At 37.7% G+C, this 25,894-nt stretch overlaps 1 protein-coding gene across 3 annotated transcripts; it reads right to left on the bottom strand.

Annotated features, from left to right (window-relative positions):
* Window positions 1-8,965: 8,965 nt before the first annotated feature.
* hoga1 (4-hydroxy-2-oxoglutarate aldolase 1) lies at window positions 8,966-24,723 on the bottom strand. Of its 3 annotated transcripts, XM_083550720.1 has the most exons (7): window positions 24,364-24,721; window positions 24,036-24,164; window positions 18,770-18,897; window positions 17,021-17,155; window positions 12,725-12,821; window positions 10,807-10,940; window positions 8,966-9,426 (listed from the first exon to the last, which is right to left on the bottom strand). In XM_083550720.1, the coding sequence occupies exons 1-7, from the start codon at window positions 24,563-24,565 to the stop codon at window positions 9,277-9,279; spliced, it is 975 nt and encodes a 324-aa protein (XP_083406846.1). In that variant the 5' UTR covers window positions 24,566-24,721; the 3' UTR covers window positions 8,966-9,276. The 3 variants fall into 3 exon arrangements, with proteins under 3 accessions (XP_083406846.1, XP_083406847.1, XP_083406848.1); XM_083550721.1 differs by lacking the exon at window positions 24,036-24,164 and having other exon boundaries at window positions 24,364-24,723; XM_083550722.1 differs by lacking the exons at window positions 10,807-10,940; window positions 12,725-12,821 and having other exon boundaries at window positions 24,364-24,723.
* Window positions 24,724-25,894: the final 1,171 nt, after the last annotated feature.

Raw genomic sequence — 25,894 nt, 5'->3', positions numbered from 1 at the left:
ATCTTCTTGTTCGCTGTCACTATTCAGCACAGCCTGTGTGTGTTACATTGGATAAAAGGTTAGAATACAAACTTTAACACCGCCGATTACAGTGCATCTGGAAAGTATTCACAGTAAGGCTGTAACGATTCCTCAAGTAATTTGATTACAAAGATTCATTTGCCTTGATGATTCGTTGTTGTCCATTTAACTAAACAGAGAGCACTGTGTTTCCCACAAACCATTACTGACCCACCACCCGCTAAACAGGTAACAGCAGATGCTACGAAATTAAAAAATTCAAGATCGGAAACAGCGAGGGGCAAGGAGAAGATTATGGCCAAAGAAAACGCAAAAAAGTTTCCAAAGTTTGGGATCATTTAAAACTAAAACATAAAGAAAACACAGAATTTTATATTTTTATTTATCAGTGGTTCAACAGTTAACAAAACTCATGGTTTGGATCACATTATTACATTATCTAGTCATGGACCAGAAAATTTTTTGGCTCAGCCAGAAATTGAAAGAGACAAATCAAATTTACTTGCAATTAATATCAAGAAAAGTTACAGCAAGACAATGCTCCCTCCCATCCCTCCATCCCTCCCTCCCTACCTACCTACCTACCTACCTACCTACCTACCTACCTACGACTCTCAGAACATGATAAACAAAGATTGAACTCTTTAAGAGTTAAATTTTACATTAGACCCGAGGGTATTTGGTCCCACTCAGAATTAGTGATAAAATGACTCTTGACAGTGTTAAATATTTAGAGTAAAATTAACTCTGTGTGGAGTAAAAATTTAACACTGCTCAACACTTAAGAGTTACGATTTAACACTAAAGTAAATTAACTCTTAATCGTGTCACCACAGTTTAACACTGAGGGACATTAACTCTGATTTGTGTTACCAACATTTAACACTAAAGGTAAATTAACACCAATTAGTGTTAATATTTCACTTATGTAGAGTTTATTTAAATTTTTATTAGTGAAAAAATCCCACTCGGTGAGTACAATATTAAAACCCATTTGGTGATCAAATAACTCCGATAAGACACTTATTATTAATATTGTACTCACTGAGTGGGATTTTTTCACTAATAAATATTTCACTCTGTAGTTTGACAAATTTTCTCTGTTATTATGCAAAGTCAACTCAGTGGGGTTTTTTTGTGTGTGTTTACATTGAATACATGGTATAGAACAAAACAGAAAACAACTATAACGTACCATTTAAAACATTTATTAAAACAATGTCAGGCTTACATGCACAAAAAACATCACATCTGCATAAAATGGCAATAGGGCACTATATGCAGTGCAGAATTGGTTGTACCATATTTCATTTGAACATCAAATAGTTTGAAATAACACAGCTCGTTAACATTCACTACCTTTAAAACTCGGCCTGGATGCAGTCTGACTATAAATGCATGGTAATGGTCGTCAAAACAGAGTGTTTCCATATAACAGTAGATCTTTCACAGCAATAGTCTTAATCTTACAAAACACTGGCATCTCACATGCTACCTCTGCACAGATGATAAAGTCTGGGCGATACTCTGTACCATGATGTTTGATCAACTTTACAGAATAGACAAGTTCTAATATTTCCATATTTTCCTAGTTTGGAAGCCATGTCAATGCCACCTTTAAATCCACTGAGTTCCACCATCTTCCCTGAACTAAGAGTCAATCTGTACTGGCTAAAAGACTCCCAGGGCATTGCCATACAACTCTGTTGCTTTTTGGCTAGCGTTATGTTGATGTTTTTAAAGCTTTTTAATTGTGTTTTAAAGAATTTGTGTTTAGCTTTGTAACGCATACACCACATATGCAGGACTGGTCCAATTTTTCTTATACACTGTGGGTAATGTATCATTATGTGATGCTTTGGCAACAGATTTTTTTCTGGAAAATGTTTTTTAAATAGCTGGTGATGTGCAATTATTAAATGTTTAAGATAAATGGTCATTCCTTAAGTTAGGGCTGGTGAAAATCGGACATTAACAATTTACAGAAGTAAAAGCAAAAGATACCAGTGTTTATCATCTCTCTGCACTAAATCACCAAATAACAGAGGCATGTTGCGTAACAAGCACATGACCGGACGGCAGTTAAACCCAAATCGTTGCTTTTACCAAACAATTTGACCATTGGAGGACGGTTCCTCTGCTGATTGTATCCATAATCAAAAGCATGTATTTTACCAGCAAGATCATCAGCACTCAAAAAATTATGCTGAATGTACGGCAGAACAACTTTTACCTCTAGCTGAGCGACACCTAAAATGTCGTGCATAATAATATCCACAGCAAAATTGTCTGCCATGTTGAAATACCGGAGTGTATTTAACAAACACACCCATTTGACGCCATAAAAATGAGGTAGTGTAGAGTCATCTTGTAACCTTTTACAGTGCAGAGCATGCATCTCAGTTGTTCTTAGTACAACCTCAGTGTTATCTTCGGAAAACACAAACTGAAAGCGATCTTTCTCAAGAACAAAGAAAACAACAGCAATATTGAGCCCCAAATGACTCCACAAACCCTAATAAGCTGTGTAAGCCAAGGTTATCCCCTGTGACTTGAACAATTGTACCCCTAACACAACTTCCAGATACTAGATTCTTAACCCCCTCAATCTCAAGCACTTTTAGATAATTAACTAGAGGTTCGATTATAGAATTAAAACCATACCGTTTAATATCCTGTGCATGAAAGAGGGCACATAAATAAATAATAAAATATTATTTTTAAATAAGTTAAAAATGGGGTAAATTTCTTAATGTAAAATATATAGCACCCAATTTGTGTATACCTTTTTTGGAACCCAAAGGATTAGCGGTCTCACAATCGTCATAAAATAACAAATTTTTGTAGGCCTCTTTTTCTGTGTAAAATAACGGATTACTTTTAAAATGTGCCGCACACTTAAGTCAACATAAACGCCTTCCTTTGGAGCATGTCTGGGTTAAACAAATCAATAAGATGCAGATTTTGTAAAATTGACTTTAGTGTTTCTAAAATGGGAACACAAGAAAACTTATTTGTTACAACAACTTGATCAAATGTTCCAGTGGTTTTATTTCTCCTGCTATCAAATCTGGTGCCGAGCACTATTTCAGTTGGTTCAACAGTTCCCCATTTCTCTGAAAAAAAATCTCTCTCGTTTTTTTTTAAATGTTCAATTGAACTTTCTATTTTCCTTTTAATAGCAATGTAATTTGAAGACAGACAAAGCAAAGCTGCATCCTTGGCCTGACCCTGAATCTCAAAAACAACTTCCTCCATAGATGAAACAAAACCACTTATAGCAGACTGACTTAACCCAGCAACTTTTAGTTGTGCAACAGCAGACGCACACATATCCAAAGTGCTCTTATTTGACTTTAACAATACAGATGTTGTGGCCACCTCTCCAACACTGCCAATCTGATCAAATGCTTGAGCACTAATTTGTCCTTCTGCCTCAGCAGTCTCACAGTGGTGTCAACATTCTGGTCACTTTGCTCAGCATGTTTTGTATTCAAATGTTTTCTAAAACCTGAAAAAGTACCAAACACAGAACTACACCCTGCCTCTACACATTTAAGGCAAATATTCTTTTCAGGAACAAAACCATGAACTAAACTGAAGTGCCTAATAAGCAATTTAAAACCAAGTAACTCAGCCTGACAAACAAAACACTTCTAAGCAGCCTCGCTCTAACCTCAGCAACACGAGGACTCTCTTTCACTTTGCCAACATCTATGTTGTACACAGTGGTCTGAATAAAAGTGTACATGTTGTGTAGCATAATGTTGTAAGAGGTGCCAAAAACAAAGTGTGCCTTAAACAACTCGTCAAAGGCACCAAGAAAAGAGGTTGACTTGCATGGAATGGCATGCTGATCAAGAACGATGAAGTACTGGTGAACGGAATTCTTCTGAGGTCCCACGGCCAGGTGGTAGGGCTGAGCAATAGTTTGTTTCACTCTGAGAAAACCAAGCAAATTGAAGAAAACCATCACCGTTATGTTAAATGTAAAACAGAAAAAAAAAAAAAAAACAGAAACAACCAAACAAACCTTTCCTGGTCTTTTCTGGCCTTGGGCAGAAGGTGGGATCAAATGCAACAGAAGTATTATAGAAGAGAGGTCACTATCCCAAACTGTAAAAACACATAGAACGGCTTATGATTCTGGAAAAGGATTTAAAAAGATCACCAAAGAATTTAGAATCAGGAAAATAGTCTACAAGTGGTGGACATTCAAACAGCTGCCAACATGCCCGTTTAAGCAAGTTCACCCCGAGATCAGACTGCAAGATTCTAAAAGAGAACGTAGACAGAAGATTAGGAGTTCTGGAAAGATGTTCTTGGGACAAATAATTCAAAATTTTAATTATTTGGACTCAGGAACAGAGGACATGTTTGGTGTAAACTAAATACAGCATTCCAGTAAAATATCCTCATACCAACTCTGAAACATTTTTTTTTGGCAATAAATCCATCTGGCCTCACAACTGCAGACCACGTGTAACCACATTAGACCAGGACCTCCACATGCAGCATCTTCACCTCCAAGATTTTCTGAGACCAGCCACCCAGACAGCTGCTGCAACAAACTGTTTGCATAACTAAGGGAATTCTGCTCAAACTGTCACAATGAACAACCTGATCAACTCTATTCGAAGGAGATGTGTTGCACTGAATTTTTTCAGTATATTTTTTACTTATCAGTTTAGAGCACCTGCTGTCGTTTTTATTCATCCCAGTTCTTATTTTGTATGCATAGTTGAGTCACTTAGCTTTGATTTCATGTTGGAAATATGGCTTTTTGGCCACAATTGAATGGAGTCATGAAGTCCATTTCTGGCCAGACACTTAATGGGTATACCTGGGTCCCATTGGTTTCTGTCAGGTTTTGCTGATGGCACTACCGAACATCTTCCAATGTCAAAGAAAAGTAAGCAGGATTTGTCTTTCATCTCCTACATTAAGTTTTCCTGGCCAAACACTGTGTCTGTGGGCGTTAACACTGCCTGTTTCTTTGTGCTTTTTCAAAATAGCCATCTACACTAGATGCTACACCCATCTACACCCTATCTTGAAACCCCAATCTGCTTTAAAATCTTTGCCTGAGAGACCTTGATGATGCAGTGCAACCTATATAATATTGTCTTCCTGCTATGGTGTATTACACCCTGACATGAAATTGTCTTCCACAAATTTACCTTAGTAGAATGAAATTAATACTAAATTAATGCTCAGTAGCACATGCTTGGTATAATTGGTTAAAAAAATCAAAATTATTTTAAAAGTAACCCTGTAGACAGCAGTGTAATTATAGCAGACAATCAACTACAAAGCTTCACTCCTATTCATGAGAATGACTTAATTTCATTAATCTCCTCATCAAAATCATCAACCTGCATTCTCGATCCCTTGCCTACAAGTTTCTTTAAACAGATAACTCCAGAGGTAATTGAACCTGTTTTAAAAATAATTAACACTTCCATTAGCACTGGTTATGTACCTAAATCCTTCAAACTGGCAGTTATCCACCCCCTAATTAAGAAACCTGACCTTGACCCATGTCAGTTGTCCAACTACAGACCAATATCAAATCTCCCCTTTATATCCAAAATTTTAGAAAAGGTTGTAGCACAGCAGTTATGCTCACACCTACTTACGAATAACATTTTTGAAATGTATCAGTCAGGATTTCGGCCTCATCATAGCACAGAGACGGTGCTAGTTAAGGTGGTAAATGACCTGTTATTGGCCTCTGATCAGGGTTTTGTCTCCTTACTTGTTTTGCTCGACCTTAGTGCAGCTTTTGACACCATTGATCACACTATACTGCTTGCTAGACTTGAGAACATTGTTGGAATAAAGGGAACAGCTCTCTCTTGGCTTAGGTCTTATTTGACTGATCGCTATCAGTTTGTTGATGTAAATGGTGAGTTCTCCAAACTCTATGAGGTAAAGTTTGGTGTTCCTCAAGGATCTGTCTTAGGCCCACTGCTTTTCTCTTTATATATGCTGCCTCTTGGTGAAATCATTAATAAACATGGGATTCGCTTCCATTGCTATGCTGATGACACACAGCTATATATTTCAGCAAAACCAGATGAGCAAGATCAGCTTAACAATGTTGAGAAGTGTGTAAAGGACATTAGACAGTGGATGCTTAATAACTTTCTTTTGCTCAACTCAGATAAGATGGAAGTACTTTTACTAGGACCACATGCAGCTAGAAGTAAACTTTCCGATTACATAGCATCTCTGGATGGTGTTTTTGTTTCAGCGTGTACGGCTGTCAAAGACCTTGGTGTGATTATTGACCCAAGTCTTTCCTTTGAGACTCACATGAATAATATTACCAGGATCGCCTTCTTTCACCTTAGAAATATTGCTAAAATTAGAAATATGATGTAGTTACAGGATGCAGAAAAACTAGTTCATGCTTTTGTTACTTCTAGATTAGACTACTGTAACGCTTTACTGTCTGGGTGTGCGAGTAAGTGCATAAATAAGCTTCAGTTAGTTCAGAATGCAGCAGCAAGAGTCCTCACTAGATCTAGGAAATATGACCACATCACCCCTGTTTTAATCAGTCTACACTGGCTCCCAATTAAATCTCGCATTGATTATAAAATACTACTACTGACGTATAAAGCACTTAACGGTCTCGTACCGCAGTGTCTGAGTGAACTTCTGTACCAGTATGATCCTCCACGCCTACTTAGATCAAAAGGTGCTGGCTATCTGTTGGTTCCTCAAATAATGAAGACTACAGCAGGGGGCAGATCTTTCTCTTATAAAGAGATGGAACAGTCTTTCAACCAGTGTTCGGGACTCAGACACAGTCTCAGTGTTCAAGTCGAGGTTGAAAACGTATTTATTTAGTCAAGCCTTTTATCAGTAGATTTTTCTTAGGTAAAGGAGCAGATCTGGAGGGAACATGGATATAGAGTGTTTGGTGAACTGCTATATTTGTATGCTGTCGTCCCCTCACATTCACACGTTCACTCGGGTTTGTTGACGGTGGTGTGGTGGGTCGTCTCTTATCCCAGAGATCCCTCATGTCTGTGTTACCTTCTGGTTCTCCCTTTTAGTTATGCTGCCATAGCGAGTCTTGCCGGAGTCCAAACTGCACAGTGACATTAACTTTCATACACCAATAGGGACACTTAATAATCCATATCCTTCTCTTCCTGTCACTTTTTCTCTCTCTCTCTCTCTCTCTCTCTCTCTCTCTCTCTCTCTCTCTCTCTCTCTTTCTCTCTCTCTCTCTCTCTCTCTTTCTCTCTCTCTCTCTCTCTCTCTCTAAACATGCTTCTGAGGCTCCAGTGACCACTGTTCCTGCCCCTCTCCCCTCCGTAGATCTTCACACTTCTGTGCAGCTTGGGACGGTCTCTCATCAACACCTTGGGTGGTTCCATGTAATTCCGGAGTAGAACGGGTGCTTTGAGGATGGATTGGACTGTAGTTGGTGTCGGCGGTCTGCTGCACTGACTCTGGAGTGCAGTTTGCTTCTGATCGTCATCACTGTACCCCGCAGCATTGTATATCTGCTTCAAATGGACATTTGGGGCAACCCAGATGAGGATGGGTTCCCTCTTGAGTCTGGTTTCTCTCAAGGTTTCTTCCTTATGCCATCTCGGGGAGTTTTTCCTTGCCACAGTTGCTCATCAGGGACAAACATACTTACAAAGAACATATTTACGTTTAATCACCACATTATCTGTGTAAAGCTGCTTTGAGACAATGTTCATTGTTAAAAGCACTACACAAATAAAAATGAATTGAATTGAATTGAATTGAATTAAACACCTGACTCTTGCAAAATTCCTGATTATGCAATTATGGTTTTTTTTTTTGTTTTGTTTTTTGTTTTTTAAGCATTCTCACTTTACATATTTTTTTCATACCTGTCTAAAACTTTTGCACAGTCCCTGGAGGGAAGAAGGGCACTCCCCGGCACATCACAGGGACTTTACTCCCAGCCATGGTTGACATCCAGAAGAAACACTGTCTGCATCAAGCTCGCAGCATTCTTAAGGACTCGTCTCATCCCGCCCATAGACTGTTTACTCTTCTGCCCTCTGGCAGGTGTTTCAGGTGCCTCCGGACCCGGACCAGCAGACTAAAGAACAGCTTTTTTCCTATAGCTGTCTCTTTACTGAACTCTGCCCCTCGCTGACACACGACCACATTTCCCCCCACACTTCGTTATTTCGCTAATGAACTGTCTGCACAAAAACTCATGCTCACTTGGACACTTGCTCATTTCTCACCTCACACTTTGTTATTGCACTAATGGACTGTTACAAAAACATTGCTCATTTGCACACTACTCTCTTAGTATTGCTGCTCACCACTAACTTATTACCACTTTATATATACCCGTTCTTCTGTTTATAATAATAAATTATGTTCACCGTTCACATCCTTTTGTAAATCTCTGTTTATAGTAATCTGTAAATCGTCAATAGTACATATATATATTTATTTATTTATTACTGCTCATAGTACATATATACTCACCTGTACATAATTGTTCATAGTACATATCTATCCACCTGTATATTATATTCATAATACACATATATTCATCAGTATATTATATTTATCTGTATATTATATTCATAGTATATATATATATATATATATATATATATATATATATATATATATATATATATATATATATATATATATATATATATATTCATCTGTATATTCATAGTACATATACATCTGTAAATTACTTTTTATAATCCTATATTCAATTCTATTTAATTTATGTAAATCATGTAACACTGTATATCCTGCACTTGCTGTTATTGCACTCTGGTTAGACCCAAACTGCACTTCGTTGCCTTGTACTTGTACATGTGTAATGACAATAAAGTTGAATCGAATCGAATCGAATCTATTTAGCAGTGGTAAGTAGAGGATAAAACAAGAGTGACACAGATGCAAGAGGGGGAAAAAAAGCTGTTTATTAGAGTAAGACCTCAAAACACTCCAATCAAAAGATAAAAAGTCTTTATAGTGTTACAAATGTGCTGCCCATTTTCTTGTGCTCACTCAAACCCAAGAAAGTGTCACGGGTGGTTTAAGTTAAATGAATGTAATCTTTATTTACCCACCAAGTGCTAGAAACTCAGCATTAGCATTTGATCTCTGGGAATCTCAATGGCAGTTGAAGAAATATTTTTAAAATATTTCAACTTAAACATTAGCGATTACAATATGTCTAGAACTTGATTAATAAGACATTAGTGATCTGAAGTGCATCTACAGCCATCCATTTGAGGAGAAGTCTGCTTGAAGATTTTCTAACTCCATCTTTGACAAAGGTTGCAGAGGGGAGCGGCATACACCACCTTGGTATCCAAACCACTCCATTGCTTGTTTTAGGGCAGGAACACCAAATTTTCTTGTGACCTAACAAAAATAAAAAATATAATAAAAGGAAATATCAATAAACCCCATTCCAGTAATATATAATATCAAATACACTGTCCAATTAAAATAAATATTATCTTGTTAAATGAGATAAAACAATTATTAAAACAAAACTAGACTGTCGTAAATTTACAGAATGCACAATAACGGAAATGTATGCAAGTGCAGCATAAAAGTGTTTATAAAAAAAAAACAAAAAAAACAAATATACTGATCTGCAAGTAGAATCAAAAATTAATTCAGGCTAAGGTCAGGTGATAGGCAAGCAGCATTAACAGGCAAAACAAGAAAGTGATACCAAACCTAGATGAAGATATAAAAAAATGCATATGGCTAAACAAACACACAAGTGTGTATTAACATTGGAAGCTGGCTTGAATGGAGTCAGGCTTGCAAGGTACTCTACAGGTTGCCGAAAGAGATCATGGAAGGAGGTCTCACTGCCAACTCCTGTTGTAAGCAATTTATGCACACAACTAAAATATAAAATAAATAATATCTTAAATAAATTAAGATATGACCTTGAGCTCATTAACTAGAAATATATCTTAGCAAACAATTTAATTCTGCAAAAGTCTCCTGTAAAGAATATAACCATTATGTCAAATAAAATATTTGTGTGGAGACTAATTGTGTTTGTAAGCCGAACAGGACATGACGTTTATGAAAGACGATGATGATTTAATTCCGAGGATCCGAGGTGTTTAGTAAATTTAGTAAATGAACACTGTGCTACATCCGAACTGACCACACTGCATTTTTTTGTATAATCAATTTCTATTCTGTTCTTAAGTGTCCTAATTTATTTTAAATAAAATTATAACCTTTTTTTAATTCCTTGTTTTGCTTTGTCATTGAACCTGAGAACTTTGAAAATAACCATAATGATGCAGTCTCCATGCTACAATAATAATGATTGTAGCTGTGGGGACACTGTGTCTTTATAAGTACAATTTGACTGGATTATTTGTGTCCCCTTCTAAAGGTTCCCTGGTGGTCTAGTGGTTAGGATGCGGCACTCTCACCGCTGCGGCCCGGGTTCGATCCCCGGTCAGGGAACCAACCCCAGCCATTAGGGTTGCACAAGCCTTAGTGCCGGTCCCAAGCCCGGATAAATGGGGAGGGATGCGTTAGGAAGGGAATCCAGCGTAAAAACGTGCCAAATCAAACATGCGGATGGAGTGTGTGGCGACTGTGGCGACCTCTAACGGGAGAAGTCGAAAGAAAGTTTATTTGTGTCCCCTTCAAAAATTGCTAATGAGAAATTTTATATTTATTGTCCCCCCCTACTGTTAAGTTTGTTACTGTTTCTATGTAGTGTATACAGTATGTATATGTATATATAAAATAAAACCTTACTGCAGTGTTTGGTTCAATTAAGCGGTACTGGAGTTCTTTGGCTTTGTCCCATTGTCCAGATGTACAAAGCTGTGCTAGCTCACAGATCTGTTTACCCAAAACATTTGCTAAAGCACACACACCCCCAGCAGCACCTTCAAAAGAAAGAAAAAATAAAATAAGTTAAGATCAGGGCATATCACTTATTGAAAAAATTGTTTCCAAATATATGCTTTTAACATTTGATAGAAAAAGTACTATACTCATATCTTTACTATACTCAGAACTGCTAAATATTAAGTGGGAATCTATCCAGATATACTGTGAAAGAAAAATAATTGATATGTAAGTTGGAACTCTCAAAATATTCACTGTGGTTGAAACATCTGAGAGTACCAATAAAAATGCTTTTACAATGCCCAAAAATATCTTCTTCTTCTTTCGGCTGCTCCCACTAGGGTTCGCCCAGCGGATCATCCATCTCCATACTACCCTGTCCTCTACATCTGCCTCTTTCAAAACAACTACCTGCATGTCTTCCATCACCACATCCATAAACCTCCTCCTTGGCCTTCCTCTTTTCCTCCTTCCAGGTGGCTCCATCTTCAGAATTCTCCTACTGATATACACCATGTCCCTCCTCTGCACATGTCCAAACCATCTCAATCGTGCCTCCCTCACCTTTTCTTTAAAACGTCCTACATGCGCTGTCCTTCTAATAAAGTAATTTCTAATCCTCTCCATTCTCGTCACTCCCACAAAAAACCTTAACATCTTCAGCTCTGCTACCTCCAGCTCCACCTCGTGTCTTTTACTCAATGCCACTGTCTCTAAACCATACAATATCGTAGGTCTCACCACAGTCCTATAAACTTTCCCTTTCACTCTTGCAGATACCCTACTATCACAAATTACTCCTGCCACTCTTCTCCACCCATTCCACCCTGCCTGCATTCTTTTCTTCACTTATCTAGCACACTCTCCATTTCTTTGCACTGTTGACCCCAGGTACCTAAACTTATCCACCTTCATCACATCTCCCTGCAACCGCACCACTCCACTGCCCTCCCTCTCATTCACACACATGTACTCTGTCTTACTCCTACTGACTTTCATTCCTCTTCTTTCCAGCGCATATCTCCACCTCTCCAGGCTCTTCTCAACCTGCTCCCTACTCTCACCACAAATCACAATATCATCCACAAACATCAAAGAGAAATTGTGTATGGGGTGATTTTGAAAGAAGAGTACAGTAAGAGTGTAGTGGAGATGAAGAGAGTTTCTGATAGGGTAATGAATGTGAAGCTGGAAGTTGATGGGGTGATGATAAATGTCATCAGTGCCTATGCTCCATAAGTAGGTTGTGAGATAGAGGAGAAGGAAACATTCTGGACAGAGTTAGATGAAGTGGTAGAAGGTGTACCTAGGAAAGAACGATTGGTGATCAGGGCAGACTTTAATAGGCATGTAGGTTAAAGGAACAGAGGTTGGCGAGGAGGTGATGGGTAGGTCTTATGGAGAGGAATGGCAGGATGGTGGTTGATTTTGCTAAAACGATTGAAATGGCTGTAGTAAATACGTATTTTAAGAAGGAAGAGGAGCATAGGGTGACGTATAAGAGTGGAGGAAGGTGCACACAGGTGGATTATGTTCTATGTAGGAGATGCAAGGGACAGTGTAGCTTTCTTTTACAGAAAATATTAGGCATATGGAAAATGACATTTTATATAGGGACCTGCTTACATTTATATAGGGACATAGAAATTAAGTGCATTCTTAAATAATCAGATTATTGAATATTTACTTCCTTGTTCTATATATTGCTGGAATCTAGAAAAAAAACAAATCTATATTCTCATTCTAAAATCTAGATTTTTAGTGTGATTTACTTCAAATAAAAAATAAATATATATAAAGAATATGAATACTAATGCCTCACCTACTGAATAGGCAGCCATAAGGAATCCAGCAGATCCTGCCAACACCTGGAAATCCTGTGATCTTGTTTTATATACAATCAGACCTATTCTTGTAATCTATCAGTTAATCCCAATGTGAAAAGAATAACAGTTAGGGGCAAGAAATAATGCTACATAAAATTTCTTGTTGTTTTTTTATTAATATTAACATTTGTGAACTTTTTTTTATTTTATTTTTTTTATTTTAAATACAATGCCTGCTTGGTTATAATATATGGTTTATAATAATTTGTATTTACGTGTACCATTACTACCCTTATGTGATTTTATATATATATATATATATATATATATATATATATATATATATATATATATATATATATATATATATATATATATATATATATATATAAATGTATATGGGAACAAGACTGGGTGACTCAACAATGCACAAATGGCAGCAGGTGCACTAAACTGATGAGCTAAAACCTGAAATGCTTTGCTGTAGCAAAAAACAAGTTGTTTGCCAAACGACTGGGGAGCGGTATAATAATTAGTGTCTGCAGGCAGCAAAGCATGGTGGCGGTTTCCTGCAAGTTGTGGTGCTGCATTTCTGCAAATGTAGATTGGGGGTTTCAATTTACCGGTAATGTATTATGTGTTACTGGCCGGAGCCCCTTTAGGAAGGTAGCGGATGGAGGTAAGACATGAGACCGAGTCGAGGCATCTTGACATGCATCAAGCGAGAGTGATAGACAGATATGGCGGTGAGAATCTAGTAATTCTTCAAAATAAAACAACGTTCAAAATCAGATAATAAATAAAATGGAAATAATGTAGGTTATGTATTCTTTCTGTGCGGCACGGTACCAATTCACCCACAGACCGTGCCAGTACACAGCCCGGCGGTCGGAACTAAGCTACCACTCTCCAAAAGCCACCATGTCCTAGGCTGGGCTACAATTGACTGCCATGTGAATTTGATGAGAGAATGCCTTGAGTGTTAAATTGTGATAAAATTAAATTTTTTGTTTACTACATGTGTTACTTCATAGCTCATATGTCTTTATCATTATTGTAACATGATAGATAGATACACTGGCTAGGTATACACCATACAAACACACATGCCTACACCAGCTTTCACCCACTGCCATATAAAATATAATCAATCAATCTATCAATCTATCAATCTATCTATCTATCTATCTATCTATCTATCTATCTATCTATCTATCTATCTATCTAACGAAAGTGAGTACACCCCTCACTTCTCAAAAGGGGCAATACTATAGAAATGAAACTTGGACATATTTTAGCGTATCTAATGTGCAGTTTGTACAGCAGTATTGATATGCTGTCCTCTGATAAAATAACTACAGTACAGCCATTTTTGTCAAAATAGCATGCAACAAAAGCAAATACATCCTAAGTGACATACTTCGTACAATCATGAAAAGCCACATGTTCTATTCATTATATGTATGTTTTGTCTGCTTGACAGGACCACACAAATTTGTGTATCTTCTATCAAAGCTTTGGTGTTTCGAATACAATTGCTATGCTGATGATACTCAGCTGTATATTTTAGCAAAGCCAGATGAGAGAGATCAGCTTAACAATGTTGAGAAGTGTGTAAAGGATATTAGACAGTGGATGCTTGATTTCTTCTGCTCAACTCAGATAAGACGGAAGTACTTTTACTAGGACCACATGCAGCTAGAAGCAAACTTTCCGATTACGTAGCATCTCTGGATGGTGTTTCTGTTTCAGCGTGTACAGCAATCAAAGACCTTGGTGTTATTATTGACCCTAGTCTTTCCTTTGAGGCTCATGTGATAATATTACCAGGATCGCCTTCTTTCAATTTACAAATATTGCTAAAATTAGAAATATGATGTCGTTACAGGATGCAGAAAAACTAGTTCATGCTTTTGTAACATCTAGATTAGACTACCGTAACACTTTACTGTCTGGGTGTTCGAGTAAGTGCATTAATAAGCTTCAGTTAGTTCAGAATGCAGCAGCAAGAGTCCTCACGAGATCTAGGAAATATGACCACATCACTCCTGTTTTAATCAGTCTACACTGCTCCTCATCAAATCTCGCATTGATTATAAAATACTACTACTGATGTATAAAGCACTTAATGGTCACGCACCGCAGTATCTGAGTGAACTTCTGTACCAGTATGATCCTCCACGCCTACTTAGATCAAAAGGTGCTGGCTATCTGTTGGTTCCTCAAATAATGAAGACTACAGCAGGGGGCAGATCTTTCTCTTATAAAGCCCCACAGTTATGGAACAGCCTTCTAATCAGTGTTTGGGACTCAGACACAGTCTCAGTGTTCATGTCGAGGTTGAAATGTATTTATTTAGTCAAGTCTTTTATCAGCAGATTTTTCTTAGGTAAAGGAGCAGATCTGGAGGGATAATGGATATTGAGTGTTTGGTGAACTGGGATATTTGTATGCTGTCATCCCCTCACTCTCACACGTTCACTCGGGTTTGTTGACGGTGGTGTGGTGGGTCGTCTCTTATCCCAGAGATCCCTCATGTTGTTGTTACCTTCTGGTTCTCCCTTTTAGTTATGCTGCCATAGCAAGTCTTGCCGGAGTCCCCAACTGCACAGTGACATTAACTTTCATACAACAATAAGGACACATAATAATCCATATCTCTCTCTCTCTCTCTCTCTCTCTCTCTCTCTCTCTCTCTCTCTCTCTCTCTCTCTCTCTCTCTCTCTCGTTACACATGCTCCTGAGGTTCCAGTGACAACTGTTCCCTCTTCCCTCCGTGGATCTTCCTACTTCGTCCAGGCCTGCCTCTGGATAGTGTTCTCTTCGACTGGAGGCCACTCTGTGATGGTGGTTTCATGAAATTCCGGAGTAAGAACGAGCGCTTTAAGGATGGATTTGGACTGTAGTTAATGTCAACAGTCTGCTACATTGACTCAGGAATACAGTTCGCTTCTGATCATCATCACTGCACCCCGCAACATCGTATATCTGCAATAAATGGACATTCGGTGCAACCCAGATGAGGATGCCATCTCTGAGTTTTTCCTTGCCACAGTCGCCACCGGTTTGCTCATCAAGGACAAACTTACTTACATATACATTTTTTATCACCACATTATCTGTGTAAAGCTGCTTTGAGACAATGTTCATTGTTAAAAGCGCAATGCAAATAAAAATTAATTGAATTAAGGCAGTGCAAAATAATGTTGCTCACACAAAATATTGACACTTTGGACACAATTTTGACATGTTCGCTTAGGGTGTACTCACATTTGTTGCCAGTTATTTGGATGAAAATCGCTGTATGTTGAGTTATTTTTAGAGATAAGTAAATCTGCAATGCTATACAAACTTTACATTGACTACTCTAAAGTATATAAAATTCTATAGTCCCTTGAGAACATTTAATAAAATGGTTGCTGCAATGTGAGGGGTGTACTATACAGTATATATATATATATATATATATATATATATATATATATATATATATATATATATATATATATATATATATATATATATATGTATGTATGTATGTATGTATGTATGTATGTATGTATGTTTGTATAGATCAATAGATCGATCGATAGATAGAAAGCTTAAACTTTCAGGAGATGAAATGCATGGTGATTGGCCTTGCTAGCCTAAAACCTTCACATTTTCCTGAAGAAGTCAGGATAAAAAAATAAATACATTATATACTGGGAACGGTCATTGACATTAAATGCATTTTTCTGTAAAGTGGCACACAGGTGAATGTAAATTCATTTTTAGCCATTAGGAAAAAAATGGTAGGTTCAAAAAAGTTTAAATATCTGAAAATTAAAGCTAAAATTTTATTTGTTGTCACAGATTTTATATTTGATTACCAAATCTAGAAGTCATCTAGTTATAGCAAATTAGTAGTAAGTTAGTAGTAATAGTTAGTAATGTAAAATCAGTCGTGTCCTTAATTTCATTGGGGCCCTATTTTTTCAAAGGGGACCTATTCATTATTATAATCATAATTCATAATCAAAATTCAGTCATCTTCAGTAACTTTGTTCCTTGGTTGGAATCATGTGGATCCAGAGCTTATCCAAGAAACACTGGAGATGCAACAAGATGGAAATATGCCCTCTAGAAGATACTACTTCATTGCAGGAAACCATGAAGACACACATTCACCCACCTTTTCACATTAGTTCAATTTTGCCAGTTTACCCATCAGCATATTTTTACAAGTTAAAGAATTTGGCAGGCATACATAAAAAATGCAATAAACAAAATAAATAAAAAGTAGCTCTTACATCTCCACCACTATCTTTGATGCCGATTATATTTGGATGCTGGGATAACTGTACCACTGCCTCAAGAGGAAGATCCAGAAAGGTGTTGGCTGGCACGCTATACAGAATGATGGGTATTGGACTGGAATCTGCTACCTGAATGGTGGAGTAAAGGGTAATATTAAAACATCAGTACAAGTCAGTCTGTATGCTTTAAAAAATCCCTCATGGTATAGCCTTTTATGGCATGCACCCTTAACCAGAGCAACCTACATTTATCTTATTTATAGACTGAGCAGTAGAGGGCCTTGAGCAGTAACAGCTTAGTTGTGCTGGGATTCGAACTTTCTTATTAAAAGTCTTAAACACTTAACCACTGAGCTACCACTTCACCAACATGCAAAATCTTTTTTACATGCATCATTTAAACATATTAGACTATGTTCACACAGGCCTTATGACTGTAATTATGATAACATACTCAGCAATTTAAATGACTGGATGGTCATATTTATAAACTTAAACAACCTCCTAATGCCCATTTTCAGAACCACAAATTTCCATGCACATACGCACACACCTTTCCCTCTTCTATTTACAATTTATCCCAGATTTTAAATCAATCTGTACATCCCAGACACACTGAGATCTTTGTTGGTTTTAATGGAAATTATTTGATTAGTGACCAATGCCGTTTAGTTGTTTCTTTGTTTTGTTTTTAACTAATTTAATCAATGACACTCTTACAAAAAAAAAAAAAAAAGAAATTAAATTTGACAGAACTAAAATGAAATGGTCAGAGAACACTGGGAACCCAAGAGCACCTGATATAATGTATATTACAACTGATTGTCTAATACAATGAAAATAACTGGCTAATAAAACTATCTAGAATAGCAAGGGTCATGGATGAAATAGTTTCTTTAAGTTTTTGACATGAATTTGGAATCTGTCTGTTGACAGAGTATGGACAAGTAGGCCTGACTTAAATCTTAAATTGATCTTAAATGCCTTTGTGCACAAATCTATTTGGATTTGAGATTAAAAAATAATAATAAAATAGATCTATAAATATCTAAATGTGTTAACTTGGCACTTTCAATAGCCAGACCTCTAGCATTAACATTATTCGTCACTGTAATCAAGAGCCCCATCCCAAACCCTAAAAAATATAAAATATGTCCACATTACCCTGTCTTATCCACTCTACATTTGCTCCCACTGAATCTGAAATGTATTATAAAATACTAATACAGGTGTATAAAGCACTAGATGGTTGATTACAATGTTCCTTGACTTTGGTCAAAAGGTACAGGCTATTTGTTGGTACCTTAAATATTAAAGACTGCAGCAGGGGGCAAAGCTTTCTCTTACAAAGCTCCAGAGTTATGGAAAAAGTCTTCCAGTTATGACTCTCACAGTCTAAGTTGAAAACATTTAAAAAAAGGTTTTTTTTTTTATTAAAGGGGCAGATCTGGAGTGCTCATGGTTATAGATTTTTATTTGGGTTGTGAGGACGCTGTTGTCCCCCAACTCTCACATATTCAATCAAGTTTGTTGATGGTGATTGTTCTGGCTCTCCCTTTTAGTTATGCTGTCATAACTAGTTTTGCCAGAGTCCCTACTTACTATGTAATCATACAGCACAGTGTCAGGTACTAACAAATTATTTATATGCTAGTTTTAAGGGTTAACATTTTGCCGTTGATCAAGACACTCTCTTCCCCCTGGCCCGCCCCCAAATACTTTACATTACATTATATAACTCACCTGTGTATAGTGGTGAATGAGAGCACTGCTATTCATTCTTCCATGATAAAAACATGGTGTCACTACCAACACACAATCAGCACCTGCACTGGCCATACTCTCACTCATTTTGATTGTGCCTCTTGTGGCTAGAGAGAGAACACAAAAAAATATTTGATTCATAATTTTACTGCATAAAGGGATCTGGATTGTTAAAATGGAGCAGTCAAACTCAAATCAGCATTTTATTATGACTTTTTACAGTCCACTCTGAAATTATTGGAATGGCAAAGCCTTTTTGCTATGAACTTAAAACATTTGGTTTTCATGTAAAATAGTATAACTCGATAAACATCTGTATGTGAAGTTGTACACTAAGCAAGGAGAAAAGGATTTATACTGATTGGCTAAGCAGAGGGACCAAGCTGGGAAGGATGTGCTGCAAGTTAGAGAAATAAAGGATAGAGATGGAAATGTGTTGAATAGTGAGGAGAGTGTGTTGAGAAGATGGAGGGAGTATTTTGAGCAGCTGATAAATGAGGAAAATAAGACAGAGAGAGAGGGTTTAATGAGGTGGAGATGGTGAAGCAGGAAGTTGATAGGATTAGTAAGGAGGAAGTGAGAGCAGGGATTAAGAGGATGAAGAGAGGCAAGTCGGTTGGACCAGATGACATACTGGTAGAAGCATAAAGATGTTTAGGAGAGACAGTAGACAGTGGAGTTTTTAACAAGATTTTTTAACAAGATTTTGGAAGGTGAGAGGATGCCTAAGGAATGAAGGAGGACTATTCTGTACCAGTCTTTAAGAATAAGGGGAATGTGCAGACCTGCAGTAACTACAGGGGAATAAAGTTGATCAGTCACACCATGAATAGTAGTGGAAGCCAGGCTGAAAGACGAAGTGACCATCTGTTAGCAACAGTAAAGCAATGCAATGTAATGGAGAGTGTTTTAGAGAAGTGAAGGAAAGAGTGCAGGCAGAGTGGAGTGGGTGGAGAAGAGTGGCAGGAGTTATTTGTGAAAGAAGGGTAACTGCAAGAGTGAAAGGGAAAGTTTATAGGACTTTGATGAGACCTGCTATGTTGTATGGTTTACATTTACATTTGCGACATTTAGCAGACGCCCTTGTGCTTTAAGTCTCTAGCAATAAATACATCTACACTGGTATGCTAGATAACAAACTTAATATTAATCAAAAGATAACTCTTGATTTTCACAAAACAAACTTAAAGAGTGCTAATTTAAGTGTAGGTCTTCAACCCTCGCATAAAGATAACCAGGGACTCCGCTGTACATACATCTAGAGGAAGTTCATTTCACTACCTCAGTGCCAGAACAAAGAAGAGACTTCAATATACTTACATCTCATTCTGAGAGAAGATGGTACCAGTCGAGCAGTGCTGTAGAATTTCAGACAGCGTGGTGCAGTGCGAGAAGTAATGAGGTCTTTGAGGTAAGAAGGTGCTGGTCTATTTTAGGCCTTGTAGGCAAGCATCAGTGTTTTGAATCTGATTTGGGCACCTACTGGAAGCCAGTGAGGGAGCGCAGCAGTGGGGTGGTGTGAGAAAACTTAGGCAGATTGAACACAAGTCATGCAGCTGTGTTTTGGATCATTTTCAGTGGACGAATAGTGTTCAGAGAGAGTTGCAGTAGTCAAGTCTCAAAATGACAAGAGACTGAACAAACACCTGGGAAGCATGTGTGGACAGAAATGATTGAATCCTTCGGATGAAATGGACAAGAACAAGCCACATTAGCAACATGTGAGGAGATTGTCCATAGTTACCCCAAGGTTGCGAGCAGTGGCTGAGGGGGAGGAGCAGAGAGTCATGAAGAGTTATTTAGAGATCTTTACCTAGAGATGAATCACCTGGGATGACCAGAAGTTCTGTTTTAGTGGGGGAGAATATGTAAGTCAAGTCAAGTCAAGTTTATTTGTATAGCGCTTTTCACAACAGACATTGTCTCAAAGCAGCTTTACACAAATCAACAGTTAAGGTGAATGGTGTGAATTTGTCCCTGATGAGCAAGCTGTGGCGACTGTGGCAAGGAAAAACTCCCTTAGATGTTATGAGGAAGAAACCTTGAGAGGAACCCAGGGGAACCCATCCTCATTTGGGTGACATCAAAAGTTTGATCATAAATCTTTCAACAATACAGAACACTGGAGAGTGGGAACTAACATGAGTACTGGAGTATAAGATTATAAGTGATGTTCTTTCTGCAGTCTTATACAGTCTATATGGTTAGTAGCTCCTAGTTTTATAAGCTCAGCATTTGTGATCATCACAGATCCAGCATCAGCTTCTCCATGCCAGAGCCTTTAAACACTCCAGGAGGTCCAATGTCAAAACTCCACACATGTAGCGGGATCCAAATGGCACTGGTACGTCTCTAGATGGTTCGGGATGTTTGCGAGTTCGGCATCTACTTCTTCAAAGGTCCGTAATCATCATGAGGTAGGAGGTGACTGGAGCTGGCCAAACCTCAGGGTGTCTCAGGATGGGGAGAGAAAGAGAAGCAGTGGAGAGGAATTAGCGTAGCTGCTGTTCATGATATTAACAGCACAAGTTGATAATGTGCATGTGATCAGATGTTCTGGAGCACAAGGTTATGATAATGTGATGTGTGTTGTGTGTAGGCTTTGCTAAAAAGATATGTTTTTAATCTACACTTAAACTGGGTGAGTGTGTCTGAGCCCCGAACAGGTAGAATAGGAAGAGTGATTTAAAAGAAAACCAGGTGATGATCAGAAATTTGAAGTGGAGTGGCAGTCATGTCTGTAGCTGGGGTAGGGCGGGTAAAAACCAGGTCCAGGACATTTCCTCCCTTGTGTGTTGTAGGGCAGCTGTTAAAAGTCAAGAAGAAGGTATTCAGAAAAGTCAGGAGGCAAGATGACTGAAGTTTGTCAGATGGGAGGTTGAAGTCACCAAGAACTGTTAGAGGGGTGCTATCAAAAGGGAAAGTACTGAGGAGTGTGTCCATCTCTTCTAGGATGTCTCCAAGGGGACCAGGAGGGCAGTAGATGACAATGATTAAGAGGTTGGTTAGAGAGGTAACTGAAACTGCATGAAATTCAAATGAAAAGACATGGTTAGATGAGACAAAGGGAGAGGTGTGAAACACCATCTCTGTGACAACAGTAAACCCGTACCACCTCGTCTACCAGCAGCTGGTGTAGCAGTGTTGGTGCTGTGGGGATTTCCAGGTCCCAGTAAGTGCCAGAAAGTCAAAGGCGTAGTGGGAAGCCAAGGCTGTGATAAAGTCAGCTTTCCTTAGAGCAGACTAGCAATTCCAGAGCCCACCTACCACCACTGTTTAAGATTGAGACAACAGAGGATGATAGATGAGGTTACTGGCAATGTGACCTCTGTTCTGTGGATAAGACCGTCTGTGTCTGTAAGAGGTGACTCTTACAGACAGACAGACAGACAGACAGACAGACAGACAGACAGACAGACAGACAGACAGACAGACAGGTTTAGAGACAGTGGCAGTGACAGGACAGGAGGTGGAGCTGGAGGTAGCAGAGCTGAAGATGTTGAGATATTTGTTGGGAGTGACGAGGATAGACAGGATTAGAAATTAGTTTATTAGAGGGACAGCACATGTAGGACGTTTTGGAGACAAGGTGAGGGAGGCACAATTTAGATGGTTAGGACATGTGCAGAGAAGGGACATGGGGTATATTGGAAGAAGAATGCTGAGGATGGAGCATAAAATTTCACCTCTTTTATATTTTTTTAAAATGTTATATTTTTATAAAAATGAAAATTATTTATTTATATCAAATGGTCAAACAGAAATTTAAATAAATTTGCGTTAACATGTAAACAACACATTATTAATTTTGACAGCCATAATTAATATATTAATACAAAACTAATTAAAAATGTTGGTACCTAAGGAATGTATCCATGCTGAACAACCACCATATAGAAGACAAATAAGAAAACGGATGATAATCAGGTGATTAGGATTGTCTCTCTTCTCAGTCATGTTTGCATCACTGACACCTTCTGTCTCATACATGGTAGACCCATAATACTTGTTGCGTTCTGCCTTGCTCATTATTAGCTTGGAAAACTAGCCTAGATCTGTGGTGTGTGAGAGCTAGGAAATGATACAACAGCGGAAGATTGAAAAAGCCATGCAATTACAGGAAACAGCACGCAGTAAGATAAAAAAAAAAAAAACTGTGTAAAAATGTAATGTGAAAGTAGAAAGTAGAAAACAAAACAGTGAAGTAAAGTAAAGTACTGATACTAGAAAAATCTACTTATGTACAGTAACAAAGTATTTGTACTTCGTTACATCCCAACTCTGCTGGGCCAGGGCGATGAACGGCAAAGCAGATGCCTTTTCCCGAAGACACGGCCTCTGGGCTTGGATTCTGGCAACAGTAGGTTCGGAGCTGAGGGGGGGGTACTGTGGTGACGGAACAACAATCCACACAAAAAGGCAGGCACTCCGAACGACTGTCAAACGTGTTATGGAAAACCCAAAAGCACATGGCAGTGGGGTTGAGCGACAGAGCAGAGCATATAAAAGGAGCTTAGGAAGACAGCAGAGAGAACGTCACCATACCAACAGTGAAGTTTGTAGGTTTCAACATCATGGTGTGGGGCATACAATGCTGGCAAACTTCATATAATTAAAAGAAGTATGAATGGAAAAATGTACAACATTTTTGATAAAAATGTGCTGCCATCTACCAGGATGATGAAGATGAAACAAGGGTGGAAATTTCATTCAAAACACAGCCAAGGAAACTGTCAATTGGTCCCAGAGAAAGAAAATAAAGCTGCTAGAATGGTCCAGCCAATCCCCTTTAAGATTAAACAACTGTTTGTGTAGAAGAATAGTCTAAAAATCACACTTGAGCAATGAGTGCAGCTAGTTTTTCCATACAGGAGGCATCTTGATGCTGTCATTACCAACAAAGGCTTTTGTACGAAGTATTAAATACATCATGTTCAATACTTTTTCCCTGTGACATTTCACATTATTACACATAACTTAATGTATGGACTTGTATGGTTTGATTTCTTCATATGTGTGGATTGCATGAGTTATTAACAACATCTGGTAAAATGTAAATTTAATAGGGTTACATATGTTCACATATATATTTTTATATATATATATATATATATATATATATAATGTTCATATATTATATTTATGTATGGGTTTGATTTCTCAACTGTATATAAATGGGTGAAAAGTATTAGATAGAAAATTCATCAATAAATGGTTGGTAAATCAACATCTAAATGCATCTTACATTCACAGCCAGATCCAGCCATCACTATCTTTGATGTAGGCAAAATTTCTCTAACTCTTCTTACAATATCTATACGCTCTTCGCTTGTTAGGTATGGATATTCTCCATTAGATCCCTGGACCACAAGACCTGTTAATAAAGTAAAAAATTGGGTAAAAGTATTTTTTATTGTCCAGCATTCGGAAATAGTATTTTAAGAATTGACTAGATAGCAAAACAAATGCATATTCTGTTAACAAAAATAAACCACATTTTCCAAAATTAAACTAGTTATGTATATGTTCTGCTAAATAAGAAAATGTAATTGTAAATAAATTGTTATGCTTACCTCTGAAAGGTATACTGCCATATTTTTGTAGATTTTTATCAAGGCTTTGATAATCCACCTTTCCATCCTGTGTAAATGGAGTGGCAATGGGAGGATAAATCCCAGCAATGTCAAGCCTTTGACTAGCATGTGTACTTACACTTCTCCATACAGAAACAATTTCTCTTCTGTACACAAGATTAAGAATCTTGGCCAACATCATTTCTTTGCTTTTTCTTGTGAAAACAGATTGGACAGAGCAAGTCAGCCTAATGTTTGTTTGGCAGTAACTGTTTGTAACGCGTAGAGTCAGAGTCAAGGGATAGCTCACTAAGTCCAGTTATCATATAAGCACAGACAGGTTTCCCAAAATGCCGCTCTGCTCTTAAAGGAGCCAAAACATATTTCATGTATTTTCATGTAGGAACATGTAACGGGTGAAATATGTTGTGGCTCCTTTAAGAGCAGAGCGGCAGAGCGACATACAGGAGTCAGGCGACATGCACTTTGATCTTTAAATATTGACAGATATGGAAGGAAGTGGGAAAAATAGTTAAACAAATGTAGAAGTGTAAAAAGCACATTTTAAAAAGTTTTAAATGATTTTGTTTACCCTACATTTTTTTTTTAATCACGAACGAGTCTAAATATTCCCCATATATTTCAATTAAATAAAAAGAATGAATTTCTCTGGAATTTGTATGACCTGAAAGCATTTACTGACATATAGTAAGCATTTTGTGTGCAGTGCAACTCTTCAATAATTAAACAGAAAGTTTGGACATTGGATTGTTCTTTTTCTTGTGTGTGATTATTTTTTTTTTTTCCAGGGAAGGAAGTATGTGACTGGCCAACATACTGTAATGAATGTTAGAAAAGGCTAAATATTTACAAACCCATCCTAGCTTCATAAAATTCTGATTATTGTTCAAATAAAATTTTAAAGTAGAACACATATTGCCAGTAAGTTTCTTGCTTTTCTAGTGCTTATTTTTATTCCCACCATTGTTGTCGAATCAATTAAATTTATGATTGATATTAAAACCAAAATAATAAAAAACAATCAAACAGTAATACTTTTCTATTATGATATTTTACAGTTTGTTGTTTGCAGTACTGAACACACCAACATAAAACATTTTAGAGACCCCAGCCAACATGTCCATTTGGGCCCCACATGGGTTTTATCTGGGTTATATGGGCATCACGTGGGCATGGGGTCAGAGTGGGCACATTGATGGGCTGAATGTGGGCCCCAGTTAGGTTGGCCATTTTGTTTATTCGATGGCCCTGTATGGGCCACATTTCAAGTCAAGTCAAGTCAAGAAGCTTTTATTGTCATTTCAACCATATATAGCTGATGCAGTACACAGTGAAATGAAACAACGTTCCTCCTGAACCCAGGTGCTACATAGAACAACATAAAACAAACAGTACAGAACAGAAAGACACGGGGCCGAGAACTAAGATCCTCGCCACATAAAGTGCATGTGTGCAGCTGGTGCAAACAGTGCAAAAGACAACACAAGACAGTGCAAGACAACACAGGACA

Source organism: Silurus aristotelis (assembly GCF_946808225.1).
Source record: "Silurus aristotelis genome assembly, chromosome: 9".
Taxonomy (NCBI): Eukaryota; Metazoa; Chordata; class Actinopteri; order Siluriformes; family Siluridae; genus Silurus; species Silurus aristotelis.
The sequence above is the reverse complement of the archived record's forward strand: the minus strand, read 5'-3'. Positions and strand labels throughout refer to the sequence as shown.

Bases quoted from the DNA above. Each gene is read 5' to 3' on its own strand.
- hoga1 (XM_083550720.1), bottom strand. From the start codon at position 24,565: ATGATGTTGGCCAAGATTCTTAATCTTGTGTACAGAAGAGAAATTGTT. The intron at 10,941-12,724 runs GTGAGGCATTAG...TTTCTTTTGAAG, and splicing joins TATGGCTGCCTATTCAGTAG to GTGCTGCTGGGGGTGTGTGT. The intron at 9,427-10,806 runs GTAAGGTTTTAT...TATTTTTGTTAG, and splicing joins TAATTGAACCAAACACTGCA to GTCACAAGAAAATTTGGTGT.